The 24076-nt window shown below is 44.5% G+C and overlaps 1 protein-coding gene across 17 annotated transcripts in view; it reads left to right on the top strand.

Annotated features, from left to right (window-relative positions):
* The window catches only part of yaf2 (YY1 associated factor 2), a 95311-nt gene that overhangs the window by 54711 nt on the left and 16524 nt on the right, over positions 1-24076 (top strand). For 10 of the 17 annotated variants that reach the window (XM_055650444.1, XM_055650440.1, XM_055650439.1 and 7 more), the window contains one exon: positions 1585-1668. The exons of the other annotated variants lie outside the window; for them this stretch is intronic. In XM_055650444.1, the coding sequence (XP_055506419.1) occupies positions 1585-1668 (84 nt within the window). The remainder of the gene's footprint in view (positions 1-1584; positions 1669-24076) is intronic. 17 annotated transcript variants of the gene reach the window in all.

Here is a 24076-nt window from a genome sequence, read left to right as displayed (position 1 = left end):
CAAACCACAACGCCAATTAATTCTGGACTTGAGCCCAAAAGTTGTCAACATGTTTATTTCTTGCCCTTGTAGACTTTTCTTTTGCGATATCTGCTTCGTGCTGGCATTGATCCCAGTGCAATGCAGTTTGAATCAAGCTTGTATGAGAATCCTCATTGAATATTAGGAGAGGAAAGAGCTGAACGGATGCCACAACTTACCTTCAAAGCCACTCTCTCCCCAGTTTTTTTACAGTTCACTTGAAGGCTTCCTGGGTTTTATCCCTGTGTGCTCTTGAATGGAGCCATTCAACCTTCTGCGACTAAAGCTGGTTCCTGGATCTGGAGTTCTACTCACTTCAATTCCATTACCCTTGACAGTTCTGGCCATTGAAGATCTAGCAAAACTCAAACTCAATCCTCAATTCTTGTTGGTACACAAAAAAAGCTGGAGAAGCTCAGCGGGTGCAGCAGCATCTATGGAGCGAAGGAAATGGGCAACGTTTCGGGCCAAAACCCTTCTTCAGACTGATGGGGGGGGTGGGGAGGGGCGGGGAGAAGAAAGGACGAGGAGCCTTAAGGCTGGGGGATGAGAGGAGACGGCAATTCTCGATTCTTGTTATTGTTGTACTCTCCAACAGTTGTTGGAGGGTGTTCCAGATCTGTGAGAGGAACGGACTTGACATTCCTGAAGAACCAACTGATTAGTCTGGAAGGCACTGGAACCAAACAAATTCTATCAAATCCTTTAATCATCTTTAATATATTTCAATGGAATCACTGTTTAATCTATTTGTGAGTCTTTACACCACATCTATCATCGTGTCCTCAAAGTGAACACTTTTAGTCCCCAGTGCAACCCTGGTGACTATGTGGTACTCCACTCCACTGCCAGTCAATGTTTCCTGGACTGAGCTACCCGGCAGTGACGGCTTGCTGTAATGCACACAGTGCTCCGCTGAGAATGCCTGGCACCTTCCTAATCTGAGAAACCCAGCATTTATTCATACGGTGCGTCCCTGAATTCATGTAGCGCCTGCATGTGTAAAAGTGTTTCACTTTCTTCAACAATTACCATGCAATTGCAGTGTGTAGCTATTACTTTAAATGTGCTATATTTACCACTGTAAATTTGTTATCAAATAGCCTTGATGTAGTCTTGATGTTCAGTTGCATTCTTTGTGCAAAATGCAGATTCAATATTGCGTTAAAACAACCAGAAGCCACGAGTAGCAATTGGGCTGAGAGCAACAACACTTAGAAAGCTCGTATTAATCCATTTGAAGTGTGGAGACCCTCTTGTGTTTGTTTTGCATTTAAATGTATTGGTGACGCTGCTCTATGTGTTTGAAAATTGTCATCTGCAAATTGAATGTTTATTAAATCCTTTTATTCAATCACTGTATCCATGGAAACTGAACCCAAGTTGTAACTCATCAGTTTTCGGGCATGATCTATCTTGCTCCGAGTTACCGTCCTAGTTTATTCTTTGCATGCGGAATTTTGCTGAGTGACTCCTTGGTTCTGGCGGATCGCAGTCATGGGCCAGCAAGTGCTTTACAGCTGTCAAGACCTTCTCTCATTGCTTGCACCCTCTCCCCATTAGCCCATCCCAAGGAAAGCCTCCGGTCAGCGTCACCTCTTCGAAAAGCCACCCAGGACGACCGACAAGATCCAACCCAAGCAGCATGTGAGTATTTGACATACCAGGGTGCACGCACATTCTTTCGAGCAGTGGCAAGGCTCTTGTACGTGTCCAGACCAGTCACTGTAAATCAGTTCAACCTCACTCTCCAAGAGTGAAAATGCGTTCTCATTTTCATTCATTTTGTTGCATGCATTGGATTGAACAATTCACCATTTTTGTGTGGAGAAGAATTGTTTCTGCAGATAATGAGCTGTGTAGCTGGATGTTTTCAAGGGTTTTCAAATTTGTGAAAATGCTTTCAAATTCCGTCTTAAAGTCGTGCACGTACATTAGATTTTGACTGCAGGGGGGAAGAATAGTTAGGTATCCAGGCTGGAATGCAGCATAGAGAAAGTAGTTTAAAAAAAAAAAGGATAATAGTCAGTGTGAGTGTTCAGCTGAAGGCAATATTTGTGCGCCCTTCACAGTTGTGGAGTAGAAAATGTTATCAAATACGGATAAACAATTTCATTATAATAAATGCTGGAAACCCTCAGCTTGTCCACTCGTTCTGTGGAGGAAGACATGATTCATTAATTCTCTCAGGATCAGAAGACACTGAATGACTCCATGAACTTTTGGAAGCGTCTCGTAGCCATTTCACTTCTTCTGAACCTATCTTCCCTTACCTTGTCCTACCATCCCTTTGTCATTCAGACGTGTTTTGATTGCTTCTGCCTTCCACTTGATCGTATATAAGTATCGCGTGTCTCCCTTCTCACCACTGCAACGCTGCAGGTTTGGGTGAAGGGTCGCCCATCTGGTACCAGCTCACTGCTGCATGTTTGCAATGTTCACTAGCTTCACCTGCTCTGCACGTCACCGTACCTAACCGTATGCATGGCAGCTGCAGAGCCAGATGTTTCACCTGTGTGCTGCTGCAGGTGAGTTGCTGTCAGTTCAGTGGCCGCTTTGGGATGTATCCTGTTTGCATCTATATTCTGAAAGTTTAGATTTAATTTTGTTTAAGTTTAACGACACAGCACGGAGACAGGCCATTGGGCACACCACGTCTGATCCCCATACCCCTGCGCTATCCTATACACTAGGGACAATTTACAATATTTACCAAAGCCAATTAACCTACAAATCTGTACGTCTTTGGAATATGGGAGGAAAGCGGAGCACCCGGGGAAAACGGAGATCTTAAAACTCTGTGTCGTAGTCCGGATCGGACTCTGGTCTCCGGCACTGTAAGGCAGCAACTCGACAGCTACGCCACTGTATCACCCCTGCTCCAAGCTAGTGTTAAATGATAATGCATGGATCTTCAATGCAGATTTGCATCATAACAGCTAACCTTCCAATCTGGGACAGAATTGTCACTGTGCTTTGGGAGGTGATGTACTATGAAAGCTAAAATTACATTGTCTTTGCTCTTGGTTTTTCCTAATGCCCTCCCTGAAATGAGGCAGCAGTGGATCTTGGTGGTTGAGCCGTGTCAGGCAGCGGAGGTTGTGGGAGTGTTTGTGTGGCGAGTCTTTCCCTATTACAGTGCGGCTAGGGAGGACTTTGCCAGCAGAATGATTGCATTGGTCCCAAAGCACCATTAGTAAGTGTAGAGGTGCGAAATTAAACGTTAATAAAATAAAATAAACCAGGTGGAATGTTTGATCAAAAAAAATGACAATGTCCAGAGAGCATCCAGTAGCTCAACTTCATTAACAAAGCTCGTTTCATGTCCACTCCGACAATGTCTTCTGTCTATTTTGTTGCTCACTGCTGTCTTGTATTACTTTTCTGATGGAATGGGGCAAAGGATAGCAGGGAATGGAATGACGTTGGCAGAAATATGATCCATTCACTTCTCGGTCAATGACTGCAGAGTCTTTGTGCACACAGCTCTGAGTTTGTAATTGTTACACTATCAATCATGCAAATTAACCTCCATAAGTAATTTGTCACTTTCTGTGCTGTTTTATTGATGAGGGGTTTTGTTCTGGCCTTTCCCTCACCCATGTCTGTTCATCTTGCATCTCATTAAGGTTTGGTCATTGTATCACTGCATAGTCCCTGCCTCTGTTTGGTTTGTCCGCGCACACTAAACAAAACAAAAAATACAGTTGCTGAGGATGTCTGGGGCTGCTTAGGGATTTTTTTTTTTTTTTTTGCTTTCAGCTTGAATAGATGGTCTTGGCCTAAAGAAAGGCAAAGTAGTCATTGGAATCTTTTGTCACCCTCGCTGTTTCTGGTGGTGAGCAGGAGTTGCTGTTTTACTGTTGAGAGGTATCCTGCCGTTCATGGAATGGCAGACAGCATGTGGATGAATGGGGAGACTGAACATGTATCCACAGTTGAGGCTGCTGTTTATTTAATTTCAAGAGGATTAGTTATTTTCCCCCAATCAGCTATTTAAGCCTAGGTGTGTTCCATGTGAACGCAGAGATGCTCAGTGGACTGATCACTTAACAAAGAATGCAGAATGGTGACCCGTCCTCTTTGCACTTCATGCAGAGACAAACACATGAAATTGAGTTTATTGTGTGCAGATCGGGTTATCTGGAAAGTAGGAATGCTGCACAGAATGTGCCCAGGCTGAGTCACTTGTCTACAATGGCCGGATTTGTTTAGCTCTGTGGGAGCTTCACATGTGATCACAAACATATTGTCGGATTTTCAAATCCTGCTTGTGGTTTGCAAAACACCTATGATAAGCAAATCACTCTTCCCAATCTGTGACCCAATCTCAGCCACACATTGGTCTTGCATTGCATTACTGGTGTTAGAGTTGAAGAATTATATCTTGCCTGAAGCACAGCTTTGGATATGGTAAACTTATTGTTTGTCCGAGATCAGGCATCTTTTCCGGACTGGAGCAGATTGTCTTGTTCTGAAGCCTGTTCCTTACACCCGCGTCTCGTATTGCGTCCGCCGCCATGTCTCCCAGTGTCCTCTCAGTCATGGCACTTGTAGCCAGTCTACAAGGCAACCCTGGGTGGGGGAACCACAGGTCCTGTCCATGGCCTGACCTGGGACCTCCTATCTTCAGACAATGTGTTTCTGACTGGAACCAGTTGAAAAACAGTTCATTTCCATTGTTCATTAATCATTTCATAAATGATTAAGCAACGGTTGCAATTAATTTCTGTAAATAGAATGAAAATACTTGTATTTGTTGAAGAAAGAAAGGCAAGCTGTTTACCTTTTTCATAAAAGTGAGTGGTGCCATTCAAGTGGAAGGGGTGGGTGAGCCTCACCACGGAGGGGCAGAGTCCCACAGCTCCGTACATTACAACACCGCTGCTGGAGACTGTAGAGTCGTGTGGTGGAGAGAGGGGTCCAATGCAGCACCATCTGTTGTCTGGTGCATTTTGTCACTCTGCACTGCTTTACGCTGACTCGGTGGTCTGCAGCACATTCATGAATGCATTGCATCTCACTCACAGTCTGAACTAAAGTGCCCATCTGTTCAATAAATCTAGGGTTGGGCCAGGCTCTTTGAAAATGAGAGGCGAGGGTCCCAGCCCTTCAGGTTCACAGCTGGGAAAGGTTTGGAGGGATAAGGGCCAAATGGAGGCATGTGGGACAACCTCAGGAGTGCACCTTGGTTGGAATGGTGGAGTTGGTCCAATTGATGTGTTTACATGCTGTATGACTTCCATAACAATGACCGCGATGCTTGTTCCGACTCGGATTGTGCACATCTTCAGTGGTGACCAGGAACGCATATTAGCGTTCCCTGAAAAAACCCATTCCTATTCCAAGACTTTATTTTGGGGCAATTTAACCTCAAACCTACTACAGGTCACAGGGGCACAATGATTAGTTCAACACCTGACCCTTGTTTTAACAATTAATAGTCCTGACTCTTTAACAAATGTGCAAGAGAATTGAAATGCAGCTTCTATTGGTCAAACTGGTTTATGCGATCACAATAAATACTACATTTTAAAGTTTAGTATTAGTTCTATCAGAAATTGTATTTGAAAAACACAACGGGGTGCTGCTTTATAAACTTGTCTTTATTTAATTTTTGTTTAGAGATGCAGCATGGAAACGGGCCCTTCGGCCCAACGACCTATGATCACAATACAATGGTTTTATCCAGCACTCTAGAGACATTTTACAAAAGCCAATCAACTTACAAACCTGCACGTCATTTAGATGTGCAGGAAACCGGGGCACCCAGAGAAAATGAACGCAGTCACAGGGAGAACGTACAAACTCCACACAGACAGCACCCGATCGAACCCGGGTCTCTGGTGCTGTGAGGCTGCAACTCTGCTGCTGCGCCACTGTGTCATAGATTGTACTGACAGTTGCAAAGAGCCAGTTGCATGAACTGTGCCAACTCCATATTTGATTCATTAGAAATTGCCCTAATACACATTGAGTTAATATGTTTGCACATCAGTTAAGTCAATAAAGTTGAGGTGTTCTCCTTAAGATTCTTTATACAATTACTGCAGCATTATAACTCAAAGCAAAAAAACAAAGTTCTGGAGGAACTCAGCGGGTCAGGCAACATCTGTGGAGGGAACAGGAGAGCAGCAGGAATCACAAAGGGGTAGCAGTGAGAGGAACCCATCGGGGAGGAATAATTTGAGGACATTTTGAGCAGTATAATGGAGGCACGAGGCTGCAGATGCTGGAATCTTGAGCAGGAATCAGTGCTGGTGGAACTCAGTGGGGTAGATGCTGCCTGACCTGCTGAGTTCCTCCAGCAGGATTTTTGTTTGCTCAAGATTCCAGCACTTGCAGTCTTGTGTCTCCATTGTAATTTAAAGGTTATACTGATCATTAAATTGCTTTTGTAGGGAGAGAATGAAATTGTACATTTACATAATTTTAACCTTTAACATTGTATAACAAGGCAGAGTCAGTATTGTTTTATGAAGGGGAAATTGTGGTTTCCCAAATATAATTGAGATGTTTTTGAGGATGTAACTAACAGGATAGATAAAGGGGGACCGAGAACTGTGGGCAGCCACGGTGGCGCAGCGGTAGAGTTGCTGCCTTACAGCGAATGCAGCACCGGAGACCCGGGTTCGATCCCGACTACAGCTGTACAGAGTTTGTACATTCTCCCCCTGAACCGCGTGGGTTTTCTCTGAGATTTTCGGTTTCATCTCACACTCCAAAGACGAACAGGTTTGTAGGTTAATTGGCTTGGTAAATGTAAAAATTGTCCCCAGTGGGTGCAGGATAGTGTTAATGTGCGGGGATCGCTGGTTGGCGTGGACCCGGGGGCCGAAGGGTCCATTCCCGCCTTGTATCTCTAAACTAAACTAAAGAAGTGTACGACTTGTTCTAACAGCCGTTGATAATGTTGCATAAAAGGTTATTCCATAAAATAAGGACCGTCAGGATAATACATTGGCGTGGTCAAAGGCACAGTTGTGATCATATAAGAGTTGGAATATTTTCTGAACGGGCCACTGAATAATTAAGGATGGTGTTCTGATCTGCCAACCTGCCTCAGTGCAGTCCTGGAACTTATCTAATCTGCACTTCCTCTATAGCTGTAACGCTATACTGCTGTGACATTATATAGCTGTAACACTATATTCTGCATTTGAGTATTTTTCTCTGCATTCTCTATTATGCTTGCGTAAGACTTGAATGTACTCATGGTGTGGTTTAACTCGATAACATGCAAATAAAGCTGTTCACTGTATCTCGGCGACAATTATAAATCAATAACAATATCAAACCTATGCAAACCCTTAAGCCTCTGTTTTCTAGTTTGGATGTGATTGCCAAGGGATTTGTGTTTCCCTCTTTATATTCTATTGATGCGCCGGCATAATTACCCCCTCAACCTTCTGTGCTCCCAGTTCACACAGAAGGATGGAGTGAAACGTGTCTAGAGTTGCCAACTGTACAAAGGGCAGAGGGAAAATGAGCTACGGGATGGGTGCTAGATGTTATCACATAGGCATGGGAACCAGGTGGCCATTAGTGCACAACACCCAACGAGTTGGTTGGAAGAAAACTCTAATTATGGAACACAAAGTGATCGCCTGCAGTTCCTCGTGGTGGCACACATGCAGTTGAGGAGTTGAGCGTGGCTGGCTCTCTCCACCACTGAGCTGGGCATTGATTTGTGACACAGCTCCCAGGAGCTGTGAAACCACAGTCCAATGGCCACAGACTCTTCTCACTGTGAGCTGCTTCAGCTGTAGGCAGAGCTGGAGTGGCTGAGAAAGAGGGCATCCAGCTCGCTTAGACTCTCATTGCTCATTCGTACGTGGCAGGACTACAGCCTTTAGTAGCACTTGGTGGATCTGTGCACCATCTCTACGCAGTGGTTGCTGAGCAACCCAGAATTTCTTCCTCAGCCTTGGAAGTGGGAGGCAGGGAAAACAGATGCAGATTTCATGCATCTATTTTCTGTCTCCTATTTACAGTGCCTCGATTGTGTCAGTATTAATTTCCTATTACTCCTGTTGATTTTATTTTGACTGAACTTGTACAGTTTGTGCTATTAAGTAAAATGAATTGAGGGGATGGTAAACAGAGACTATTAAACCTCTCAGTTTCACCCATCTGAAGGTCACCAGCCCTGTTACAGATCATCAGTCAAAGTGAATATGACAACAACAGGCATCCGATTCATATTTAATATCACTTGCACTTTCAACACCGTAATGTTACCAGGATTACATGAAGTGTTTTATTTCTTAAGACTATGATGATTTAAAAGGCGCTTTAAAAGCTGTCATTTGTCAACTGCTGTTCTTTGAAGCAGACTCTATTTCTAACCTCCTGAGATTCGGGCTGAGAATTGGCTTGTCTCACCACCACTCATTTCCTTGATGTCCTCCACCCTCTCTCCAGTTGTTCACCAGGTGGAATAAACTTCAGTTGTGCTGCACGGATAGCAAACCGTTTCAATGGCCGCTTAATTGTTGCAGAGTTGGCTTCCTGCTCCTGTGCCGAATGTTCTTATGTGCTGCAAGAGTAATTGAAACTGCAAGTGTCTCATTTTCAGTGTGCGTTTCACCACATTATTTTCAGAGCTCCAGAGGCCAATGCATGCCTGGCACATTCAATGAATGGGTGAAGTAGACAGCTGGCTGGGCGGTGAGGAAGGCCAGTGCAGATCATGTTGATAGTTAATTTAGCTGCTTTCGTTTTGGGCTTTAATGCAATTTTTTTTTTTTTAATCTTAATTTGACTGGCTGCCTGTATTAATGCAGGAATATCAACGGTGTTGATGGATATTAAGTTGGCTGTGACAGCAGGGTTGGGACCTCACCAACTATTAAATCTCTTCTGCCTGTGTTGATATTAGTTCATTATGGTCACGTTTACCGAGAATTTTTTTTTGTGTACGAGCCATTCAAATCAAATCATACACAAGTGTAATCCGGCCATACACAAGTACAACTGGTTGTACATAGAGAAAAATACCAAGGTGCAGTGTGTTTGAACTTTAAAGCATTATTGTTGCAGAGAAGGTGCAATAAAAAATTGTGCAAGGGCTACAACGAGGTAGGTTGGAAGATTATGACTCTACCCTAGTTTATGGCAGGACCATAACAGCAGGGAAGAGCTGTTCCTGAATCTAATATTACGTGTTTTCAAGCTTCTATATCTTCTACCCAATGGCAGAGGGGAGAAGAGAGAATGACTGGGGTGAGGGTGGACCTTAATTATGTTGGCTGCCTTCCTGAAGCACTGTGGTATTGGTGTAGTCGATTGGCAGGAGGGAGACTACTTTATGTGATGGACAGGGCTGCATCCACAACCCTCTTCAATTTCTTGTGACCTTGGGCAGAGCTGTCACTAAACCAAACTGTGATGCAATACCAATGGGATGCTTTCTACAGACACACGCTGGTCTAATGGACTCGGAGCCAATACTGGCCGTAAAGGAAGGAACACAGCACTGGGCAGGTCACCTGTGATTTAGGAGTAATGTGAGATTTACCCTTTGGAAATCTAAACTCTAGAATTAGACTAAAAGTTCATTTAGTGAAATGGATTTGGGGTGACTATTGGCTTTTTGTAGAAAACTCACCCTCTATGCTAATTATAGATCGGATTCAGAGGCTCTAGTAAATTCAGAGAAAAATGCCCAATTCAACCATCAGGTTACACGGGCAGTAGGGTGATGTAGAGGATCAAGCTTCTGCTGGAAACCCCGGTTAGATCGTGACCTTGGGTAATATCCATGTGGAGTCTCATGTTCTTTCTGTGGGACCCCATGAATTTCTTTGGGGGCTTGAGTTTCCTCCCACATCCATGTATGTATTGGCTGCAGTTAAATTGCCTGAAGTTTGCAGGCAATTGGGAGAACCTGGGGATGGGGGAGGGAATAGAAACATAGAAAATAGGTGCAGGAGGCCCTTCGGCCCTTCGATCCAGCACCGCCATTCATTGTGATCATGGCTGATCATTCACAATCAGTAACTTGTGCTTGCCTTTTCCCCATACCCCTTGATTCCGCTAGCCCAAAGAGCTCTATCTAACTCTCTTTTAAATTAATCTAGTGAATTGGCCTTTACTGCCTTCCATAACAGAGACTCCACAAATTTCACAAATCTCTGGGTGGAAAAGTTTTTTCTCCTCTCAGTTTTAAATGGCCTCCCCTTTGTTCTTACCTAGTTCTGGATTCCCCCAAAATTGCGACCATTTTTCCTGCATCTAGCTTGTCCAGTCCTTTTATAATTTAATATGTTTCTAGAAGATCCCACCTCATCCTTTTAAATTCCAGTGAATACAAGCCCAGTCTTCCCAATCTTTCCTCATATGACAGTCCTGCCATCCTGGGGATTAACCTTGTGAACCTACGTTGCATTCCCTCAATAGCAAGGATGTCCTTCCTCAAAACTGCACACAATACTTCAGATGTGGTCTCACCAGAGCCCTGTACAGCTGCAGAAGGATCTCTTTACTCCAATACTCAAATCCTCTCATTATGAAGGCCAACATGCCATTAGCTTTCTTCACGGCCTGCTGTACCTGTATGTTTACTTTCAGTGACTGATGTACAAGGCCACCCAGATCTTGTTGCACTTCGCATTTTCCTAATCTGACACCATTGAGATAATAATCTGCCTTCTTGTTCTTGCCAGCAAAGTGGATAACCTCACATTTATCTACTTCATATTATACTGCATCTGGCATGCATCTGCCCACTCACTCAACCTGTCCAAGTCACACTAACCTCCTAGCATCCTCTTCATAGTTCACACTGCCACCCAGCTTTGTGTCATCTGCAAATTTGCTTGTGTTACTTTTAATTCCATCATCCAAATCATTAATATATTGTAAATAGTTGTGGCCCCAGCACCGAGCCTTGCGGCACTCCACTCGCCTCTGCCTGCTATTCTGACAGGGAATCATTTATTCCTACTCTTTGTTTTCTATCTGCCAACCAATGTCCTATCCATGTCAGTACCCTACCCCCAATACCATGTGCTCAAATTTTACCCACTAATCTTCTGTGTGGGACCTTATCAAAGGCTTTTTGAAAGTCCAGGTACACTCCTTCATCCATTTTGTCACATCCTCAAATTCCAGAAGATTAGTCAAGCAGGATTTTCCCCTTCACAAATCCATGCTGACTTGGACCAATGCTTTTACTGCTATCCAAATGCGCCGTTTTTAATAATTGACTCCAGCTTCTTCCCCACCACCGATGTCAGTCTAACTATAATTCCCCGTTTTCTCTCTCACTCCTTTCTTGAATAGTAGGATAACACCCTCCAATCCACAGGAATTGTTCCTGAATCTATAGAACATTGGAAAATGATCACCAATGCGTCAACAATTTCCAGAGCCACCTCCTTGAGTACACTGGAACGCAGACCATCAGGCCCTGGGGATTCATCAGCCTTCAGTCCCATCAGTCTACCCAATACTATTTCTTGCCTAATGCAAATTTCCTGCAGTTCCTCTTTCCCTAGATCCTCTAGTACACATGGGAGATTGTGTCTTCCTTAGTGAAGACGGAAATAAAGTACCTGTTCAACTCTTCTGCATTACCTTGTTCCCCATAATATTTTTTATCTTTACTAATCTTTTTCTCTTAACATACCTAAAGAAGCTTTTACTATCCTCCTTTGTATTCTTGGCGAGCTTACCTTCATACTTCATCTTTTCACCCTGTATTGGCCTTTTTGTTACCTTCTGATGTCCTTTGAAAGTTTCCCAATCCTCTGGCTTCCCGCCACTCTTTGCTATGTTACACACATTTTCTTTTAGTTTTATACTGTCCCTAACTTCCCTCGTCAGCCATGGTTGCCTCTTACTCCCCTTAGAATCTTTCTTCCTTTGGAATGAAATTATCCTGCATCTTCTGGATTATGCCCAGAAATTCCTCCCATTGCTGTTCCACTGTCATTCCTGCTGGGATCCTTTTCCGGTCGACCTTGGCCAGCTCCTCTCTCATGCCTTCATAGTCGCCTTTGTTCAACTGCAACACTGACACTTCTGATTTAACCTTCTCCCTCTCAAATTGCGGATTTAAACTTATGTGAGTTGATGAGTGTGGGAAATAAACAGGGATTAATATAGATGGTGTTCAATATTTGGCGTAGACTTACACTCAAGAACCCCCCCCCCCCCCCTCCCCCTTTCTGTTTTGAATATTTCCTCAGGATCTCCTGAGAGCAATCCCAGAGGTGGGCACTTATGCCCCTGTCCCACTTAGAAAACCTGAACGGAAACCTCTGGAGACTTTGCGCCCCACCCAAGGTTTCCGTGCGGCTCCCGGAGGTTGCAGGTAGTGGAAGCAGGTAGGGAGACTGACAAAAACCTCCGGGAACCGCACGGAAACCTTGGGTGGGGCACAAAGTCTCCAGAGGTTTCCGTTCAGGTTTTTTAGGTGGGACAGGGGCATTAGTAGTGCAGTAATCCATCTGTACTCCATTGGAACCTAGGTCTGAAGAGCTCAAATCTCTAGTAGGCCTTGAACTACCTGTCTGAGTTCTTGCTGCTTGCTGAACTGATGGCTTGTTTGTGGGATGGTGCAGTACTTGGGATGGGGCATACGGATGTGGGGGCAGCTCGGTTTGGAGATTTGGCAAATTGCTGACAGACTTGGCGTCAGGTGTCTTAGATTTCACACTCCACCCTTCAACGACCTCTTACTTTCCTGTGGCCCTTGGCCAGGAGCTCCTCTTTCTTGTTGCCCAGTCTCAGCAGCTGAGGTTTCACAGTGAGCGACGGTGATGTGGAGTCTCACCTACCCTGTGCTCTGGGGCAGGACGCATTATTGCCAAATCCCATCGAGTCTCAAAGTTTGGCTGCCCTTGTAGCAGCAAGGTAACTGGGGCAATGAATCAGTCAACTGGCTTTGAAGGCCATCTACCATTATGGTTATGGTTAAACAGCCTTTTTGGAGAAATAGGTTTTATGTTTCGTTTTTAAAAGAAAAGCTAAATTTAGCTGTGGTTCGACTGGATTGTTTCTTTGCCTTGGAGGATTTTTTTAATTATTTGAAGTTCTTAAATAACCCTCCCATAAAAACCGTGCCTCGTTGTAAAACTGCCAAGAACTTGCTATTCGGCTCAAAGAATTGCTGCCAAGTTTATATTAGATTTCCGAGATTTGTTTTGTTTCCTGATAATGGAATGCATGCTGAAGTGCCCCCACAGTGCTCAGGCCAGCTCGTCCCTGCGTGGTGGGAGTTAGATGGCCATGCGAGGACACTCGCAGACAAAGGGCGGGAGGTTCTGCTCGCAGTGGCTCACTGCATGTCTGTGGGAGGGGCCGGGGAGACGAGGCGCTGCAGCGCCTTCTCTAACAGACCTGTGCACCAGCTGGGGAACAGGGCACAGTGTCTGCTTTGTGCAAACGGGCGAGCGGACGGACTCTGGGGAAGCGGGGGGGGGGATTTCCATTGTAGGTTACTGTTTTTGAACAAATTAAATCAGAAGTACACAGAATAAGCAGGGATGAGACGTCAAAGTGATTGAGAATAGGAACTGCACCAAAATTGCATGTACAATGTTTCCCTCTCACGTGATCAAAACATATCTAGAGTTGCCAGATTAAAACAACCTTAATGACTCACTCACTCACACTTGTGTTTGCTGGAGCACATCCTCTGGTGTAAAATGTCTTAAATAGGAATTATTTAACGTTACTAAGTACATTAACATTAATGTCCTCATTGTTACATTATAATGTAAAGGAGTGGGCTTGAGGATGAACTTGAACTTGAACACAGCAAGGCCAGAGATGAGAGAATCTATAAAAAATAAAGTTGAAACCATCCATTGCACAAAATTCTTCTGAAAGCAGTAGGTTAACATTATCAGTATCAGTGACTGATCTGGAGCTTGGGGGATGGAACTCCTCAAAGGAGGCCATTCAGCCCATCGAGCTAATTCTACTACTTCACTAGCCACAGCAGTACTCCTGTCTGAAATCCCTGGCACAAAATATTTTTCCAATGTCTTTGCTTCACACTTGTAAACAAACATGTAACGGGAAGATACCACTCTGGTCGCTCCCCACTAAAACTCAGCAAGGCTGATCAGACTGAAACCTCAACTCTGTGTCACTGTCTACACTGTTAATCACTCCCTGCCTATCAAGTTTCCATGTACCCCAGGGTTAAAAATGCTCACATTTTCTGCTTCCACAGCCCCCCTGAGAAAGAACACCCAAAAACCACAATCCTCAGAGAAACAAATGGCCTTTACCTCTCTCAACTAGGTGACCCCTTGTTTTAAAAGGTTTCCTGCTTTTCTGAAGAAGGTTTCTGAACAGCAATCTTATCTGTCGTTGCCTCCACAGATGCTGCCTGACCTGTTGGGTTACTCCAGCACTTTGTGTTTTGCTCAAGATTCCAGCATCTGCAGTTTCCTGCGTCTCCTTCCCACGTGTTCTGGAAAAGGTTTCCCTTTGATTCATCTTGTATTTGAGTCTATGCAGTTGTACAGGGCCTTAGTGAGAACACACCTGGAGTATCATGTGCAGTTTTGGTTTCCAAATTTGAGGAAGGACATTCTTGCTACTGAGGGAGTGCAGCGTAGGTTCACAAGGTTAATTCCCAAGATGGCGGGACTGTTATATGCTGAGAGAATGGAGCGGCTGGGCTAGTATACTCTGGAATTTAGGATGAGAGGGAATCTTATTGAAACATATAAGATTATTAAGGGTTTGGCCACACTAGAGGCAGAAAACATGTTCCTGATGTTGGGGGAGTCCAGAACCAGTGGCCACAGTTTAAGAATAAGGGGTAGGCCATTTAGAACGGAGACGATGAAACACTTTTTCTCACAGAGAGTTGTGAGTCTGTGGAATTCTGGTTCTCTGGATACTTTTAAGAGAGCTAGATTGGGCTCTTAAAGATAGCGGAGTCAGAGGATAGGGGGAGAAGGCAGGAACGGGGTACTGATTGTGGATGATCAGCCATGATAACATTGAATGGCGGTGCTGGCTCGAAGGGCCGAATGGCCTCCTCCTGCATCTATTGTCTATCCTGCAACCTTTCTTTCTTCAATGTAAAGTATTTTTCTCTGGATTATGTTCATTGGGCGCAGACCTGATTTTGAGATGGTGTTCTCCAGAACCAAGGTTTCTGGGACCTTTTCATGAATTGATGATGAAGATGAACAACAGTAAAATTTGTGAAAGAGTGAGGATTGATCCAATGCGGTTCCCGGCTTTTAGCACTGGATTTGCCATTAAAGACCAGCTTCACTGGGATGCCTTAATGCTCCAAATTCCTCAGGAAGGAGCGTTTATCACTGTGAGTTTAATCTTGCCGCTGAGCCAGAGCTGGTGATACAGAGCCAGGCATCACCTGGTGATCCACGTACCACATACCTGTGGAAGGAGGAGACATCAGCTGTCCACCAGTGTAATGAATATAGTGCAAACATTCACGTCACCGAAAATTGTATTGTATAAAGCAATGAGCAGAATGAAATTGAACCCAGTCTGTGGTAAAATACTGGAGAATTAAAAGAATTAAAAACACATAGTCCACGATAGCACTGAGAGACTACATCGTTGTTGGAACTGACATACAGCAAAAACCGTCCCTGTTTTTTTCTATGGAATTGATTTAAGCTCATACCCCACCTTCACATTCATTGCTGCGTCACTCCTGAGTGATACCTTCATCACTTTTCCTTAATGCAGTGGCTACTAATGCTCGTGGGGAAAACATTGTCGAGAAATAAACTCTTGACCTGATGATTATCAATTCTTTAAGAGTCAAGAGTGTTTAAGTGTCATATGTACCTTTTATGAGGCCATGAGGTCGGTCCCTTCGATGGTGGGGAGGTCACTACCTGTGTTGGACCGACCGGACACTGTCCACCACCTTTTGCAATCTCCTTCATTCCTAGCCGTTCGATTTGTCGAATCAACCCGTCAATATGCTCTCTACAGTACATCTGTGGCAATTCAAGAAAGTATTTGTCAAAATACGAAATCTCCTCAATCCTCAAAGGAAGTAGAAGCATTGATGGCCTTTCTTTATGATTCCTTCCATGTGCTGGGTCCGGGACAGAGCTGCAGAAATATGAACGTCCAGGAGCCTGAAGTTGTTGCCTCTCTCCACCCACCACTTGGTCGATGAAGACAGGTTTTTGGATCCTCGACCTTCCTCTTCGAAAGCTAACAATCAGCTACGTGATCTTGCTAATGTTGAGAGCAACGTTGTTCACGCTTCATTCAATCAGATGACTGACCTCCCCCCCCCATCCCTACACTTTAAACTTCTGTACTCCTGTGACCAAACCTGAACGCAATACTCACTAGCATCTTGTAGAAGGCCAGGACGTTTTTACTTTCCAGGACATTAAGGTTTTTAATTGAATCCGTTTTGCTTTTTAATTTTCTTTATTTTATTTTAACTTAAGCTTATTTAGCTTTTTTTTTAATGTTCATAAATATTTCATAATCGTTCTGGTCCTTTGACGGCACTGAGCCGGAGCATTGATTGCCTAACACCTTCTTGTTGCTTATGAACTGCTCTCCTTCACAGGGCATGGAAGTGTGTCCAACATGCCACCAGGTGGCTAGACCTGGTGGCTAGACCTGGTTTCTAGACCAGGATAGTGCAGGCAGGCAGGGAGTTAGACTCTGGACAAACGGTTCATTGAACGTAGCAGGAATGGTACAACTTTATTGAAAAATTGCCTAGGTAAAGAATATCAGGTAGTGGGTTCCGGTCCATATTCAGCGCATTACGCATGCATGGTGCGTGGTGATGTAGGCAGTAACGCACGGTGTCCCAGGATTTTGGGATGTACAAAATCTTCACACCCTAACTGACGCACAAATGACGCCCAAGTGGGACAGGCCCTTGAGAGCAATCATTATTGTATCCAGCGACTGTGTAACACTGACCAGCAGCTGTGTGTCAAACTTTCTAACCAATTCCATCTGGCCATACACATTCAGCGGGTCAGGCAGTGAGAAGCAGCTAATACTTTGGTTACGGGTCCCTTCATCAGAACTGTCCTAACTAAGGTTTCTTGACTTAAATGTTAACTCCGTGTATCTCTCTGCACAGATGCTGCCTGGTCTGCTGAGTGTTTCCAGTATTTTCTTTATTCATCTCAGATTTCCAACAATTGCAGGTTCTTTGATTGTTGAATGTAACCAGTTGCCTTAACATTTACCATTGCTGCCACAGGCTAGTCATGCTGTAACCAGCTGTGTCATTTACACTTATTCATCAGATTGGTCAATACAAGGCAGATCTCTTCCACTCAGAAACCACCTCTTCTTGCTGCAAATCTACCTCGCTGCTTGGACTGGATTTCTTAGCTCTTTCTGTTGCATGCCAAGCTCTGAGACAAGAAAGAGAATAGTTTGACATGTCACTTACCGCATTAAATACTGGCTGGGCCACAGCTGAAGCACCATGTGCAGGTTTGATCACCCACACTGTCGGAAGGAAATAGTTGTACAGAGAGAGTTCAGAGGAGATTCACCAAGACATTGCCTGGGATGGAATGTTTATGTTAGGAGCAGAGACAGGGTAGGCTGGGTTCATTTTCCTTGGAGCAGGGGAGTCTAAGGAGCTTGTTAGAAGTATTAGAGCCATTGATAAGGCTCTCTATAGATAAGCAGATACATTTTCTTCCTATCTTATCAGAGGTGCATCGGAACAGAGTGCATAGATTTAAGATGAAGAGCAAGAGATTTACAGGTGATTTCATTCCAAGTCCTTCCCCAGTAGTGAATCGCAGATTCCAACTATTTTTACCTAGATAGTTAGAATCTGGAATGCACTGCTGGCGAGACCAAATGAGCCAGCACGTCTTCTCATTGGCATCCAATGCTCAGGATGAAGCTGATGGCGTCAGCATTCCTAAGAACTGATCAAAATCCACAATTGGGATGCAGATTGGTTGCAAGTGGTTATATTGCTCTTGGAGAGATAGATAGATGCAACACAGAAAGGGCTTCAGCCCACCGACTCCACAACTGCCATCGATCAACTCTTTAGACTCATTTTGCTTCAATCCTATTTTTTATTCTCCCCCACATTCTCATTAACTCCTCTTAAATTCCACTTCTAGTTGCCACACCAGAGGTATTTTACAGTTAACCTACCAGCCCATCTCTGCAGGATGTGGGAGGAAACATCCTGGGGGCAATCCATGCAGTCACGGGGAGAACATGCAAACTCCACGCATTCAACATCCAAGGTCAGGATTGAACCCAGGTCTCCTGACTCTAGCGCTGCAGCAGCTCTTCAAACTGCGCAACTATGCTGCCTGCTGTCTTGATGATACCTGGCAGATTATTCTGTAAAATGGTGCACAAGTTCCCCAGGGGAGTTTGCTGAAGGCACTGCATCGTGTGCAATTGATCATTTTTAGTTATTTTTATATTTAGAAATGCCTGGGGCATCAGGTCTGACGCTGCCTACCCCACTTTAAGTCCCATCAAGCACATCACTGGAATACTGTTGAAATCAGCTGCACTGATCCATCTCATGCTGTCTGACCATGTTACTGCAGTTATTGTGCCTTGCAGCCATATTGTCAGAAATTGACAGAACGAATTGCACTGGTAATGAGCTATCATTTCAGGAAAGACAATTCTCCATCTTCAAAGACCAGTTATTTAAACGTGTATCAACAGGGTACTCAAACTGTGAGGCAACCTTTAAATCCTTTTGTAGAGAGGTCTTTTATTTGTAAATAAGCAGCAGAATAAATTTTTTTTTTTTTAAACACATTTTAGTTGCGTGGTTTATAAGACCATTGCTGAGGGAGTTGGTAACTTTAGTCAATGTCAGTGAAGAAGGAGACATCCAGCACAAAACACAAAGTGCTGGAGGAACTCAATGGGCCAGGCAGCATCTGGGGAGGGAAATGGGCAGATGATGTTGCAGCTTGGGACCTGTTGTGAATTTTTTAAGTCACGAAGTAAAGAATATTGGGTTTGATACCCTACCTCAGTACTTAACTCTGAACCCCCCCCCCCCAACTGAATTCTGCTTCCCAAAATGATTATCCAAATTTTTGGATTGGACCATTACTGATGCGATAACAATGGGAGTGATGAGAAAAAGATTTATTTCCTTGTGTTTTGAAGATAGGGAAGGAGTATAGCTCTGCTGGACGTACCATCAGTGTTGTTACTTCTCACATCCTCCTTAACCAATAAAGTAACATCCCCTCCTGTTTTACCCCCAGCTCTATCTCTCCTGAAACATCTGTACCTTGGAACATTAAGCTGCCAGTCCTGTCCCTCACTGAACCAGATTTCTGTAATGGCTACAACGTCCCAGTCGCACAAATCTATCCATGCCCCGACTTCATCTGCCTTATCCACCAGGCTTACATAGAAACATAGAAATTAGGTGCAAGGAGTAGGCCATTCGGGCCTGGACGTGCACCGCCATTCAATATGATCATGGCTGATCATCCAACTCAGTATCCCGTACCTGCCTTCTCTCCATTACCCCCTGATCCCTTTAGCCACAAGGGCCACATCTAACTCCCTCTTAAATATAGCCAATGAACTGGCCTCAACTACCCTCTGTGGCAGAGAGTTCCAGAGATTCACCACTCTCTGTGTGAAAAAAGTTCTTCTCATCTCGGTTTTTTAAAGGATTTCCCCCCCGATCCTTAAGCTGTGACCCCTTGTCCTGGACATCGGGAACAATCTTCTTGCATTAAAATACGTGCAAATCAAACCAACAGTCCTTTCTTGCTCCCTTCCATTCTCCTGCCTTTTCTATCTACTGAACTTTCTTTTATCACCATCAATACTAACTTTCAGCCTCTCACTTGCCTTGGTTGTGCATATGATACTCCCCCCCCCCCCCCCCCCCCCCCCCCCCCCCCTCCCAGTCCAGTTTAAGCCCATCCGTGTAGCTCTAACGAACCTGCCTGCCAGGATATTGGTTACCCTCCAGTTCAAGTGCAACCCGTCCCACTTGTACAGGTCATCTTTGCCCCAGAAAAGATCCCAATGGTTCAGAAACCTGAACCCCTGCCCCCTGCACCAAACCCTCAGCCACATATTCATCTGCCTCACTTTCACATGGTTTCTTTGTGTTATACTCACTGCAGGGGGTACTAATGCCCACTACAGAACTCCACATGATTGGAAAAAGATTTAAACCAGGTTTTAACTGGAACCCTAGTTTTAGAAGTGGTAACATGACAGCACAGTGTATATTAAAATCTCATGTTCCAATTAGAGGGCTTGAAGAGCAAACAAGATGTGTGTGGTTGGAAAGAAACAAGAGCGAGGTTTGAAATGGCTCTGTGGGGTGAAGCAGAAGTCGAGAGGAAATCATATCTCAGCGCTGACTCAAAAAATATCTCTGTCGTGTATCAAAGCTTTAAAAATCCATGCACCAGGCTTCCAGTGGAAATTGATGAAAAAAACCGGCAACGCTGAAAACACTCAGCAGATCAGGCAGCGAGTGTGGAGGAAGAAACAGTGTTGATCATTTGCTAATGATAAAAGATAATCTTCCAAATGGGTCATTTTGTTTCACTCTGAACCAGCCTTGCCTGATATACTTGCATTTGCAGCTTATATTTCAGATTACCGGCATTTCACAATGCTGCGTGTGGAGCAGAAATTGATGCCTCTATTCATAATCTGGGAGAAAGCAAAACCGTTATTTATGTAACACCTTATGACATCTTGCTCAAAGCCGTTCACATTCAGTACATTATTTTCAAGTTCAGTGACTGTTATTTAGGGAAATGTGGCAGCTGTTTAATACTGGGACAGATTCCAGAAATGCTAATGACATGCATCACCACTTGTTGAAGGAGAAGTATTGGGCAGGACTCCAAGAAAACAGTTTAATTTCCGTCATCTAATTGCAATTTTCTAAGTGTTTATTTAATTGCAGCAGCTGAGTGTGTGTGTGTGTGTTGTGTGTGTGTGTCTCTCTGTCTCTGTCTCTCTCTCTGTCTCTCTCTTTTTTTCTCCCTTGTCTCCCTCGCACATTTTCATCCCTCTGTACCTTACGTTCTCTAGGTGTAGACACATCGGTGAACAACTTGCTGACAATGAAGCCATTCACTTCCAACAACACTTGCCAAGCAGCAGCAATCTTGGCCGATATTCCTGGAGCAACTGGATTCACTGAGCATGTCCATTAAGTTCCCCCAAATGCCTCTGAACATCTGCTACCTGTTTTTTTTTGTTTCCTGTGCACGGCATTATAAACTTGTCCACACTAAATGTCATTTTCCATTTGTTGCAGCTCAGTCACACTTCCACAAGAGGTAGGAGCAAGGAGGTGGCTGTTAATCCCTTTAAGCCTCAACTTCTATCTCAGCACTGTTTTCCAGCACGGTTTTCATGTTTCTTTATCCCCTAATGTCCAATATCAGTTTGGAATAAACTCCAATTCTACCGCTCTCCGGGGGTGGAGATTTCCAAAGTTCTCTGCCCTCTGGTGCTCATCTTGGAACTAAATCCCTGCAGTGATTCACAAACAATGCCCCCTGGTCCCAAACATTCTTTCTGCAACAACCTATTAAGAATTTTGATGCTAAAATCTTTCATCCTTCTCACCTTAGAATATATATAGAATATAGTCCCAGTCCATTCCAACTCTCCTCAAGTACATTCTTCTCTAGGTAAGGAGACCGACAATGCACACAATACTGCCCAAGGCCCTATATAAGTGAGTTGAAATCCTTAGTCCTGGAGTCAAACTGTGTCGTAATGAAGGCTAACAAAACATTAACCTTCCCATTCACTTTGCATTGGCCTTCAGTGACGTGTTCAAGCTCACCTTGATCCCTCTGAACATCATCACTACCCTATCTCTCACCATTTCATGGAGACTCTGCTCTTCTGTAAGGATCGCAGAGCCGATGACCTTGTTCTTGACCGCACTCATTTTGTCCAGACCTTCTTGAAGCCATTTTGCATCCTCCTCACTACCCACAATCCCATCTAGTTTTGTGCCATCTACAATCTTAGGAATATGACATCTGTTCTCTTCAGTGATATTATTTCTACAGCTTGCATTGGTTTAATTGGTATCCTGGCCTGAGCACGGTACCCACTGGTCATAACCTGCCAACCTGAGAAGCATCCATTTATTCACACTCTTGTATAGATTTGTGTTGGGCCTCATTCTGGCAGTGGAGGAGGCCCAGGACAAAAGGGGGAGGGGGGGTTAAAGTGTTGAGCAACTGGGAGATCACGCAGGTTTAGAGAGACTGAGCAGAGGTGTTGAACGAAGCGATCGTCGAGCCTGCGCTTGCTCTCGCTGATATATAGGGGTCCACATCTCGAACAACGGATACAGTAGATGAGGTTGGAGGAGGTACTAGTGAACCTGCCTCATCTGAAAGGACACTCTGGGTCCTTGGAAGGAGGAGGTATAGGGACAGGTGTTGCACAAGGGAAAGCACTTGGGGATGGAGTGTCTTGGGTGGGAAGTGATGAGTTACCCAGCGGAAGGAACGGTCTTTGCGAAAAAGGGTGGAGGTGGGAAGCTGTGGCTAATGGTAGGGATCCCATTGGAGGTGGCGAAAATGTTAGAGGATTATGTGCTGTATGCGACTGCTGATGGGGTGGAAGGTGAGGACTAGGGGGCTCTGTCATTGTTGCGACGGGGGAGGGGGAGCAAGAACGGAGCTGCTGGGTACCCGAAAAGACCCGTGTGGGAGCCTCAGCTATGATGGAAGAGGGGAACCCCTGTTCCCTAAAGAATGAGGACATCTGAAACGTCCTGGTATGGAACACCTCGTCTTGGGCACAGATATGGCATACACTGAGGAATTGGGAGCATGGGATGGAGTCTTTGCAAGAGGCATGGTGGGAAGAAGTGTGGTCTAGGTGGCTGTAGAAGTCAGTAGGTTTGTAATAAATGTCAGTCGATAGTCTATCGTCTGCGATGGACACGGTGAGATCAAGAAATGGACGGGAGATGTTCCAACTGAATTTAAATGCGGAATGGAAATTAGTAGTGAAGTTACTTCTTCCCACCCTGCCTTTCCCAAAGACTCTATCCCCTACTCCATATAGAGTGTAGGGTATAGTGTTCCAGCATTGTGGTGTTACACTTACAGAAGAAAGGTGCAAGGTCTGCAGTGAGGGAGGTTGAGAGCTCGGGACTACACCCTGGCTTGTGGGAGGTCTGTTCAAAATCTGACTGCATCGTATCTGACTGACTGCCTTTGTATCTTTTGCCCAATGGGACATGGGGAGAAGAGGGAATGACCGGGTGTAAATGATCCTTGATTATGCTTTCTCAAGGCAGCACCAAGTGTTGGTGAAGTCGATTGGGAGAGGGTTGTAGTTGTGTCAGTAGGTAGGTGCTGATCTATGTGATGGACTAGGCTATATCCATGAGTGGCGGCAAAAGGGGGATAGACCGATTGTGAACGGTGATCGATGAAGGGCCTGTTTCCCTGCTGAATCTCTAGAACTAAAAATCGTACTTCGCATTGTTGAATGAATTGCTACTATCAGATGATTTTTATTGCCCGAGAACATGTACCAGCGTTTGACATTTAAATAGATTTGACAGCAAACTTTTGAAAGTTACAATATGTTGAATACAATGTTGAATCATTGAATCATTGAATGATTTTAGAATGCCTTTGGAAGATGGAGCATTTCTTAACCAGCACAGCATTTTAAGGCAGCTGCTTGGTATGGTTTAAATACAGTTCGGAAGTGATAAATGTATTCAGAGGTAGTGAATTATGGAATATAATCACTGACACAAGCTCAGTGAAGACAGAGACACAAGAGACTGCAGATATTGGAATCTGGAGCAAAAGCTAGCTGCTGGAGGAACTTGGTGGGTCAGGCAGCATCGGTGGGTGGGGGGGGGGAGGAATTGTCAATGTTTCACAGAAGTCCAGCATTGGGACTGAGGGTGGGAAGGGCAAAAAAAAAAAAAACGATTATAAAGAGGAGAGGGTTGGGGGTAAGATAGACTCGAGGGGTGATTGGTGGATCGAGGAAGGGTGAAGGATGGTGGGCAAATGGAGCCAGGTGTCTAGGAGCGGGGATTAGCGGTGAAGGAGGAGACAGTGGC

Source organism: Leucoraja erinacea, chromosome 19, assembly GCF_028641065.1.
Source record: "Leucoraja erinacea ecotype New England chromosome 19, Leri_hhj_1, whole genome shotgun sequence".
In the NCBI taxonomy this organism is placed as follows: Eukaryota; Metazoa; Chordata; class Chondrichthyes; order Rajiformes; family Rajidae; genus Leucoraja; species Leucoraja erinaceus.
Note: the sequence above shows the minus strand (reverse complement) of the source record. Positions and strands in the feature narration are given on the sequence as shown.